At 37.1% G+C, this 11,517-nt stretch overlaps 1 protein-coding gene across 2 annotated transcripts; it reads right to left on the bottom strand.

The window, feature by feature from the left end:
- Positions 1-412: 412 nt before the first annotated feature.
- On the bottom strand, positions 413-7,616 carry LOC18445351 (glycine--tRNA ligase, mitochondrial 1). 2 transcript variants are annotated; one of them, XR_016050106.1, is made up of 8 exons: positions 7,123-7,616; positions 4,214-4,596; positions 3,580-3,697; positions 3,040-3,234; positions 2,454-2,699; positions 2,205-2,264; positions 1,416-1,496; positions 413-1,290 (listed from the first exon to the last, which is right to left on the bottom strand). XR_016050106.1 is itself a non-coding variant. In XM_006855489.4 (8 exons), the coding sequence occupies exons 1-8, from the start codon at positions 7,489-7,491 to the stop codon at positions 619-621; spliced, it is 2,103 nt and encodes a 700-aa protein (XP_006855551.3). In that variant the 5' UTR covers positions 7,492-7,616; the 3' UTR covers positions 413-618. The 2 variants fall into 2 exon arrangements, 1 of the variants encoding a protein (XP_006855551.3); XM_006855489.4 differs by having other exon boundaries at positions 2,454-2,678.
- Positions 7,617-11,517: the final 3,901 nt, after the last annotated feature.

The raw sequence follows: 11,517 nt of genomic DNA on the forward strand, positions 1-11,517 counted from the left end.
TCCCGTGGATAGCCCGACCCAATAAGCAATGCTGGGTCTAAAGACCCTGAATTAAAGAGTTGCATACTCAAAAAAAAGGCGTGAGGGAGGGGAAGAACGTTGCAGTTGGTATATGACAAGTGGAAACAAGTAGGAAGGCCATCGATTGCTTTGACATCCAAAAGTCACCTTACATTTGTGTTAAAACTAAATTACTTCAAAATCGTTTACTCATTTTGGCAAACTGCTGTGTCCGAATGCAACTCCCACCTGCCAATATATGCTGATGACTTTTCAGTCAGGTCAAATATTGTGGACTTCTACAACATAATCAAATATGTGAATTGATGTTCTTAATACAAGATTCCATTGATGAATTAACTCCAACGCGTCAAGGTTCTCCCATTGGATAAAACCTTTCCTTTCCTTGAGATACTCCAAAACCACCAAGTTTAATGTTATTTTTTGGTCAATGATAACTGACAAGAGTAAATTGTTTGCTGAAAAACTATCACAGATAGTTATAGCCCAAAAAAAAAAGAGTCAAGAAACTAAAACCCATCTCAGCTTGTAAGGAAAACACAAAATGAGTATGCAAAACTGTTCTCTCTTAAATAACAAGGGGAAGAAATTATTTACTTAACTCTTGGAATGAATGTCCCCAATCAGAACTCCTTCATCTGATGAATAGGATGAATGTAAAGGGTATCTTGAAAGGATATCGGTCCAAGTGCTATCCCCATCTGTAACGTCCTTCACAACTGATGCCACTTCGTCCACGCTAACACGAACCTGATCCTTAGAGTCTCTCTCTCGGACTGTAACAGAGTTCGAAGAGTCCACAGTGATAGCAAATGGAACCCCCAGTTCATCAGTTCTAGCATAGCGCTTCCCAATAGAGGTTCCAGTTATGTCAATCTTATGAGATATGCGAGCACGTGTCAAGGCCTTGGAGATAAGTTTAGCAACTTCTTCATATTCTGATTTTTGAATCAATGGGAAAACAGTGCACTTAATGGGAGCCACCAGGGGAGGGAATCTAAACACATTGCACTGTTCATCTCCAGCTTTGCTTGGTCTAGTGTAGAAGGAATGCTCAAAAAGGCAGTATATGATACGACCTATACCAAATGATGGTTCAATCACAGAAGGAATGAAAACCTTTTGATGTTCCTTCTTTTTCTCTTTAGAGATAGAGACCATGTTCTTTGTTAGGGTGACAGATTGCCCAAGGGTGCAGACAAAGAATTCCACCTCCCCTTTGGCTTCTAAGTTGGCCCTCACTTCCATAGCCTTTGCTTCTTTCATGGCCTGCCCCACAACCGGGAAAAGAATAAACAAATATAGGGCCAAAAAAGACCAACACTGAAAGGATTTAATTAAATATAAAGACATTTAAAAAAAAAAAACGCACAGAAGATTCAGATGAAGCTCACCTCGAGTGCTTCAATCACTTTCTTTTGATTGCCCTTGAAAACCAGCCCAACCTCCTTCTTTGATGGGGTGATAACCAATTTCTGCAATGGTGTATGCAATAAATTGGCGGTATAGATTCTATGCTTGCATGTTCATGTATAAATCCTCAAATATTAACACTCCTTTACGAATTATCAGTCACTCATAATTATGCAACCCAAGAAAAGTCCCTCATGTTTCTTGAGAACCATAATAACTAGAAGTTCGTTCCATTTGATAAAGTTAACGTTTTATTTATTTAAGTAGCACATGTCGGGACTAGTGCTACCTTGACACTCTGCTCATGTCCAACACTAAGATGTATTGGATAAGGTCAGAGCTCCAATTTGCACACGCTGTGCTATGGAAAAAGTATGGTCATGTCTCCCTCAATGACCTCACCTGAACATCACCCCCATATGGAATTTTTGGTGCAACATCCCACCGCCAAACAACCCAAAAAAATATAAGTTTTGGAGCATTTGGAACTTTCATTTTAGAAAACAGCATAAATGCATAGCAGCCCTGTTTAATACACATGGAGTTTTCCTTTGGAAAATAGCAACAATGTAAAGCTTTGATTTGTAAATGAGTATTTACTTCAGCTTTTTTTTTTTTTCTCCTTCTAGGCCTTCCATTTCAATTTGCATCTTAAAATTCTTCCTGAGCTCTCATGCAAGGCAAGTTCCAGTAACTTGTGTGCTTGTGTTTGTGAATGTGTGCTCGTAATTTTTTTTGAGAGAGAAGAAATCCTAAATACATGTACTTACCTCTACTTCTCTAGGTTCTGCAAATTTCTCTTGAGCAACTAGCTGGACACCACTTTTCTCCTGGAAGCCAAAAAAAAAAAATACAAAATGGTTCATCAATGTTCATCATCATTATATTACTCGAGCAAGATGAATCTAGAAAAATGTTAGCTTGTTAAGAGAGAAAAAAGAAAAAGACAAATCAGTGCAATGACGATGATGAATAAGTTCACCCATGAAAACAGAAAAATACTGTGTCGAGCTTCTTACTGTGTGAGCACGGAGGTCATATGCAGAGCGATCTGCAATACCAACACACTCAATCCAGCCATAAGAGGACTCAATTTCAGCATCCCAACAATCTGCAGCATAGTGAGCCATTTCATTGGCCATATGCTGCCTAAAGCGCAATCGTTCTTTGTCAATCCCAAGAGATGTCAGGAAAAGGTATGTCCTCCCAATGAAATAACCCAATGTCTCATTGTTGATGTTTCCCTAGTGAACCAAGTGAAATTCCTGTTTATCGATCAAACCAAGTAATTGGAACATTCACCAGAAAAATTGGTTTGTGATTCATTTCTGAAAATATTAGTCACAAAACAATAGTAGAACCAAATGGCTATTGGAAATAAATACTTGGAAAAGTAGCTAATATCTCAGAAGACTGCCATGGGCAAAACTCACAAAACGGCTAGTCATTTGCAAAAGTAACATGAGAGAGAGAGAGAGAGAGAGAGAGAGAGAGAGAGAGAGAGAGAAAATTAATTTCTTCTAAACCACACATTTGCTACTTTGGACGCCTCCCCCGTCCTTTAAAATAAAATCATTAGAGGTACAAGATAGCCAAGGAATGAACCTTTTTAACTGCATCACCAAGCTGGAGCTTCTTAAATGGTTTTGCCTCCTTTTGCTCATCTCTTGGGTACATGAAGAATTCCAGATTAGATACATCCTTAAATTTTGGATGAGATTTATCATCAGGGTCCACAAAATGCTCAATCTCCGCTAGGGTGAACTCCCGAACCCTTAGGAGACCTTGTCGAGGAGATATCTGAAAGGCAAAAACCAAGTAAGCCTCAAGATACAGGAAATAATAGAAACTTACGAGAGACCAGGAGAGGCCACCATCTTAGGTATCTAAACTGCATTTATACATTTTCCAAAAACAAGGAAAAACAAGCCCTTATAACTTCGAATAGTAAACAGTGTGCGTCAAAATATTATCTAAAATCAAGGTATGGGAAAGTACAAAACCGCCAAACTTATATCCATAGTTAAGTTCAGAGTCCAGTCCTCCTTAGTTCATTTATTATGTTTGCATTTCATTTTTTGGTATATTTTTCTCATTGGATAACATTACTAGCATTCATCAGAAAATAACCCCGACAAGCAATACCTCATTTCTGAAAGCCTGACCAATTTGAGCTGCGGCAAAAGGAAGCTTGTTACCATTATAATAGTACAGGTCCTTGAAATTGACAAATATACCTTGGGCAGTCTCGGGGCGCATGTACCTGCAGAGCATAGATAACCCATCTTATTAACAAGCTCCAAGGACCAGAGATGCAAAATGATGTACCGCAGTTGTTTTTTTTTTTTTTTTGAGAATTAAATTGTGTACCACAGTTTTTTTTTTTAATCTGGAAAATGGTGTACCACAATTTTCTTTAGGGAACATAAAAAGAATAGAAGGCGCCTAGAACACTAGAATAAATCATGGTGGTGCTTAGGAAGTTTGGAATTTCAAAAGTGATAGGACTATTATATTTTAAAGTGACTATTTCACACCAGTCTATTTGACTCATTTTTAATAAAATACCCCCATATCTTTAAATACCAGATTGGGGTCAAATAGTTATTGAAAAATACTTGTCCAGGCTTCTTTTTGAGATACCAAGCTTCTGGGGATCACATGCAATATTTATGCAAGTATTCCAGGCGCATTTTCAAACTTCCAAACTCTTTGCTCCTCTTTTTGAAATTCACAAGGGAAGGAAAAAAAAAATAGTATGAGCGATTGAAATTCTTACCCAGGACTCAAGCCAGAAGGGCCTATAGAGGTCGCGAACATCAAATTAAAAGGGTATGGATCTGAGAGAGGATTCTTTGTATCTGGCGCAACTATACCATACTCCTTGAGTTTTGAACCCAATTCCTTGCCAGAGAGGTCATCCAAAGTTGCCATAACACGCTTATATTCCATGGCCTTTTCCTCAGGTAGAGTGAGGTCCTTCTCAAGCTTATCCTTGCAAAAGTCCTTGAGCAAGTGATCTGCTCTGTAACATGTACCTGTTTTCTCATCCTTTACCATAAGATCTGTAAATTTGTCGACATGACCTGAAGCTTTTAACACAACTTCAGGAGTCACACAAGGACAGTCCACTTCCAACATGTTTTCCTCTAGGACAAAGTGCTGTAAAGGGACGTGGGCAAATCAGTAACAACATATTTACTGAACATTAGTAAAAGTCCCATTATGATTCCTTTTTTGACATGTGAATGACTTCAGTGATTTTAATATGATGCACTTTATTTGAGACCGAAGGTTCCTTCATAAGTTTATCTAACGAGAAACAGGTTTAGTATAGCATCTTAATCCTGAAGGTTAAGACATGGTCATGCTGATTGCTTGAAGATTCCACATTCAAACTCTTCCCATCTTCAAGCAATTGCACTTGCATGTCTCATGTCTGTCAAGATTTATACCATGCCATTCCACAGATGAACTTTTGCAAGATAAAGCTCATAATAATCTGATGGTACACACACGACTGTAGTAAACAAAGATAAGCATTTCAAATAATCACGAGTACCACAACATTCATCCTCCAACTTTAGCTTTAAAAATATGATGAAGATAGGAACAGCAAGGCATACCCAACAAAGGAAAGAGATAACAGGAAAATGCAGACACCAAAGCCAATTAAAATCAATATCACTTTCTATAGCAGATCAAACATTAAACATTCAGGACTGCAGAAAGAGTATTATATGCCCCAAGAGGAATGAAAAATACAATCAAGTGAAGCATCAATCAAATTTGATGACACCGTCAAAACTTGCCATTTTGTTGATTGAAGAATCTGGCAACAAGAAGAGCAACAACCCAATCATAAATGAGATAAAGCAATGCATTTAAACCAGTGACAAGGCCTCAGCCGAGTAACTCGGCCTCAGCAACCTGCCGAGGCAAGTTTATGTGCCCAACTCGCCCTCCTCAAGATCCCTTAAAAAGCCACTAATTTTGTTTTAGAAAAAAACACTAATATATGATTTACAAATATGTTTCTATATGTTTTTAGGTTTTTTGTGATGATTTGTGAACTTTTCTTATTATATGCTTTTATTTTTTTTTATTTTTTCTTTTTCTAACATATTTCGATGTATGATTTCAGTAATCTGTCTTTTATATAACTTTTTCATCTTTTATAGACTTTTACTTATTCTAGTACTTATTTTAGTTTTCTTATTTTACTTATTTTTCTTTGGGCCTATTCGGGTATTGTGCAGGTCTTGGCGAGTCCACTTGGGCTCGGTTAAAGTAACTTGGCTCTGGCCAAGGCCAAGTCCAAGGCCCGAGCTGAGTTTCAGAACATTGAATTAAACAAAGGATTATGCACAACAAAGGAAATAAAAGGTATCATGACACCTCAGTGTACATTGCCACTACAGCAGTTCCAAAGCTCTATATGAATAATATGAGAAAACTAGTGCATGCAGGCAAGGACTTCTTCAGAAAATTAAGAAGTGTTCGGTGTTCACACTAGGGCTAATATAAAAAGCAATAGACTAGCTACAATAGTTTACCAAGGCATTATTTTGGTTTTTGCTTTTCATTCTTTAGGTATCCAATTCTGCCAATTTATACATTATTTTTTAATTTTTGATCAATCTCAATATAGGTAGTATCTTCTTTACTTTGTAAATCAAAATTGATAGTTGTATTTTATTTTTCAATTTTTCCTGACAGCCAACAATTGATCATGTAGGATACATGCACGTGGTTGTAGAGTTTGGATACCTCAATCTGATTCTTGAATTCAATGTTGGAATTTCATCTAGAAGCATTATGCCGTTATACTTTAAGAATTGAAATATTTTTTCAAGAAAAATCTAACAAATGGGGCCAAAGCTGGCCCATTTATTTTGCAAGCTCACAAATCGAGTCTAAATCCAGTTAATTGGAGAGCTAAAAACTTGAAGACGGTTTTGATAAAAATATTTAAGGAATTTCATAAATTGCAGTTGTACTAGAAGTGAAACACTCGACGCTAACTCAGAGTTGAGCAGGTTCTTCCCTTTTGAATTTCTCATTTTCCGTTCACATTTCATTACAATTTCCACTTCATATTAATTGAAAAGGATATCAACAGAAAAATAAAGAAATGCGAATTTACGAAAAACCAAGATAGAAGACATAAGAAACAAGAAGTTAAAAAAAAACTGACGGAAGATCTCGGCTTTATAAAAACCAAGATAGAGGATATAAAAAACAAGAAGTCAAAAAAAAAAATGAAGAAAGATCTCGGCTTTATAATCATGCTCTCCAATTATACCAGTTCCAGCAACTAAACCAACAAAAAAAAAAAAGTATTTAAAAACCAAAACTCATAAGCCAGGTAAGTGACCTGAAGTAAATAAAAGACGCATAAAATGGCAAAAAAATGCAGATATAACCCCAAATTCCACAAAAATCCAAGCTTCCGCAACTCAGGAGATTATTGACAACAATACATCATCAAAATCATACAACAAATCAAAATAAAATAAAAAAAGAAAAAAACTTGTAATAATTTAATAAGCAAACCCCACAATAACACCAGAACAAAACAATGGAACACAATTTAGAAAGAAAAAAAAGATCACAAGTGTAAATCACACAGAAATAAAAAACGACATCAATAAAGGTAGGATCGAAGTAAAAAGTAACGAAACAAACCTCACGCCAAAAAGCTAGAACATTAGACTTGACTGCACAACCAGGTGGCCCATAATCATACAACCCCGCAACACCCCTATAAATCTTGAAAGATGGAATATAAAACAGCCTTCTCTCTAGAGCATTCACCACACCCTGCCTAAAATCGTCCCTATTACCACCTCCATTCTCCGAAACCCTAGAATTGAGTTCCTTAGAGAGCGCTTCGACCTCCACTTTCAGGGCCTTAAGCGAGTTCACAGCTGATTCCACCTCTGACGGGCTTGCACCGCTAGCCTTCAAGGCACGAACGGCTTGGCCCTGAGCTTCTGCTGAGGCTCGCTTCTGGGCTAAAGTTCCTTTCAAGGAATCGATGGAGGTCTCAGCCATGGCGATTCTGCTAGGGTTTGTGGAGGTGGAAAAGTAGGGTTTTGTGGTGAAGTTGCAGGCGTGGGCGATAGAGAAGTGTGTGGAGGGGTTTGGGGCAAAAAGTCGGGAAGCCGTCTGGAAGAGAGAGATAGAGAAACGAAAGGGAAAATTCATAAAACCTAGAGAGAGAAAGAGGAGAGAGAGGGAGGGGTTTTGATTTCCTGAAAGGACGCAAATATCCCGAGAGAGAGGAGTGAAATAACTAACGCAAAGGGGGGAATGACGAAATTTCTGTCAATAAGATACCGGGGGCGCCCAATACGTTCGTTCAGTTGAACCAACCGAACCGAAAAGAGTTTTCTCAGTGGGGCTTGACCCGTTGCCCCCGGATCCAACTAGGACTCGGGTTAGGCCCAAGTGATGTGGACCCCGATCAAGGTCGGTTTAAGTCAGTCTAAAAATTAAATAAAAAATAAAAAATTTGTATTGTATAGTGTATATTTTGTACCGGCTCAGGTCAACCTCATGAGGTTCTTGCAACCTACCTAGGATCAAACTTGGACTTCGATCAATCACATGGATCTGACCAGATTGCCACCCTTAGTTCTGAAGTTGGAAAACTTTCTAATGGATTATCTCGACTTCGAGATGTATAGAATTTTAAGTCTTATAAATAATGCATCTTGTAAAATTTATATGGATTGTTTATTTTTAAGATTTATAAATATTTATAGATCTATTCGATTTGCACTATTTTTAAAATTTTAAAGATCATGAATTATAGTTGAACATCGATTTTTAAGCATCATAAGATCTTTTTTGTACAAAAAGTAAAAAATTAGACACATACCTTGTATATCATAAGTTGAGCACTTTATACCGATGTTTGACTACTAGGCAAGCCAACATGTATATCATAAGTTGAGCACTTTATACCAATGTTTGACTACTAGGCAAGCCAACAGGGACTCGGGCTCACCACATTGGCAAACACGAGTTTGGTGGTCATATTAAAAATAAAATTTTAAAAAAATTATAAAAATCTAAAAAACTAAGAGATTTATTTGTCATATATTTTCCATCATTTTGATTGAGATTTGAAAGTATTTCGAATATTTATTTTTATATTTTTCCCTTTTTTTTGGGTATTTATAAAATATTGGTGGTCACAAATTAATTTTTCAAAATTCATTTTTGAACTGTCATTTAGATATATTTTGTTTCGTTTTATTTTAAATATATTTTTATATTTTTTAAAATTTTATATTCTTGCCAAATAACTCCAAAAACAACCTAAGTTACTGGGTTACTTAGGCTGGATCCGTAGCCGAGTTTCGTTCACGAGTAGTGGTTTCCTACAATGCTTTGTACAAAGCCCACTTTTTCTCATAAGGGAAAAGAGAGGAAATGCGACCCAAGGGAGAAAGACGTACGAAAGAGGATTAAATCGTCTTTGTAAAATTGGATTGGCTTTCAATAAAAACTCCTTGATCAGAAGAAAAGAAATTAAAACATGGTTATTTCAAAACTTTGGTTAGATTTGTTTTAATGTCAAAAAAAAAGGAATATGAAATGAATCTGAGTGGAGTGGTAGATGAGTAAAATGTATGCGTCTCAACCAACCACCCAATTTCCATTCCTACAAAACCCACCCATCCTTTTTCTCTCTCTCTCTCTCTCTCTCGCTCTGCATTTGTCCTAACCGCCCATTTTTTGTATTATCCAACTTGGAGTCTATTTCTCTAATTGTAACAGACACAGTTTGTTTGGTCGACAGAGCTTGCTATAACAGACAGAGCTTGCAAGGGCAAGGGCAAGGACCTGCCCGTTCCCTGCTTTGTAAAAACAATGCTCCAAATGATGCTTCCAATGCCTTCTTTCTCTCTTGGAGATTGAAACCATGTTCTTTGTTATGGTGACCGTCTTCCCAAGACTGCAGACTCGAGTACTCTCACCATAATTTCTTTAACACAAGTCTCAACTCTCCTCCCTAATTAGCCTTCAAAAAATATAGTGATATTTGCATGCACTCCCACTGCTCCCTCCCCAAATTCCAATTATTACATTCCCTCAAAGTAAACCAAAAATTACTGGTGAGAAATCTTCAAGGAAAAAACCATTTTTCAGAAAAGGACCCAATTTAAGGAAATACAATAGCCAGCTAGAAAGGCTAGATACACTCATGAGATGCCGAATGGACCAAATCCTTTCAATACTGAAGGCTAGGCTCGCAAAGGAACAACATCTGGATTTGACTACCGCGAGCGCGGTCGACTATGCGAGTGAAGAGATTTTTGCGAGCTAATAGCGACTGGACTTTGCCCCTCCCAGTGTTGGGCTGAACCAAGTTTACTCTGTTTGCACTTGTGCTTGAAGCCGAAAGGGCTTGTCCGAATCCCCAAAGCTAGAAGAAAGCCGATACTACAACCGCTACTTGTCCGATAGTACAGCGCCTTCTTAGCCTCTCTACCCTCATCACAAAGTGGACCTCCCCATGTATATGCCCCATTTGGAAACCTATCATTAATTGCCAACCAAGCAAAAGCCCTCACCCCTACTATGTGGATACGACCCCCAAATCTTTAAGAATTTAAGAAGCATCTAAAGATCCGATCCTACATTACTCCCAACAATCTTCACTATTGGGTGGCCGCAATTATTCCATTGACCGCGTTCAAATTTCAAAATTAATTTTTTCAAATTTTGTGACACATCCAAGCTATCAAACTTCACATCGAATAGTTGTAAGTAATTGTGACCACTTTGTATCAAAGGTAACTGGTCTCATTATATATAATCCCTTTTTTTTTTTTAACCAAAATTGATTATTCAAATATGCATAATTTTTTGATTTCCAACTTCTTGGATCTAAGGCGAAAATAGACTTATATGAAACGTGTTTTGGATCCTAAATCCTTCCAAAACTAGGATAGGTTCACCACTCACCAACCTTTTCAAAATCATAAATATGACATAATTTTTACATGGAGGTCACAAGCGTTCTCACTTATTAGATTTCAAATTGGATGGCTAAGAGTGAGTCATGAAGTCTAAGATTTCTTTTGAAACTTTATGTCTACTCAAAAACACTCTTACGATCACCCATTTTGAAATTTAAGGGACAATAATGATCATGATCTCCATCTACAAAAAATCAATGGTCTCTTTATTGATAATCCCTTTTTGTTTCCACCAAACTTTTAATTAACTTAAAAAAAAGGTCAATTATACACCATACTCCATCACTTTAATCCACAAATATATGCGCTCTATTACCCCTCTCTCTTTACCCAAAAGCCTCTCATGTTTTCTAACAAAGAGGACACTGTCTTTTTGGTCTATTAAAACCCTTAACAACTATTTAAGTGATTGCTCATAGCACTAGACAATGATGACCTTCAAAAAATTTTAAACTTTCTTGGAAAGTTATCAGAAAAGCTAAAAGCAACATCCAAAATTTTGGAGCACCCCCGTTATTGCGTTTTGGTTGTCAATCTTACGGACATCACCCATTGACACCTTCAAAAAAACTAACTCCCTGATCTATCTAAATAAATGAGTAAGGACATATCTTCTCCATTGAATTACCCCAAAATTAAAAAATTCCAAAGGAGCATATAGACCCTATCCCTTTCGGACAAAATGCAAAATGCACAGCATTTTACGTTACAACAGGCATGAGATTGTGTGCCACAAACGACTCAAAATTGCAGAACACTTTCATGCGTTGGATCAAAATCTATTATAGTAGTTCTCCCAAATGTACCTTATATTTTTCAGGCCCAAATAATATGATCCACACTTTACCGCCTGGTGTAGTTGTTGGATGGTGATAAGCAAGTGGCATTGAGTGTCTTAAAAGTGTAGGTTGATAGGGTATACACATGTTCATATTTTTTAATTCTATTTCTTCCTCGCTTATTGTTGTATTTTTGGAGCAATTTTAACCGATGAATATGCAGCTTTATATTCTCTGTCTGACGCTGAACTAATTAACTGAACAACGATGAGCCCTTTCGGATCACACGCCCTTATGGATCATAGGTC

Source organism: Amborella trichopoda, chromosome 2, assembly GCF_054954075.1.
Source record: "Amborella trichopoda isolate Santa Cruz 75 chromosome 2, AtrichopodaSantaCruz75HAP2 v2.0, whole genome shotgun sequence".
Classification (NCBI taxonomy): Eukaryota; Viridiplantae; Streptophyta; class Magnoliopsida; order Amborellales; family Amborellaceae; genus Amborella; species Amborella trichopoda.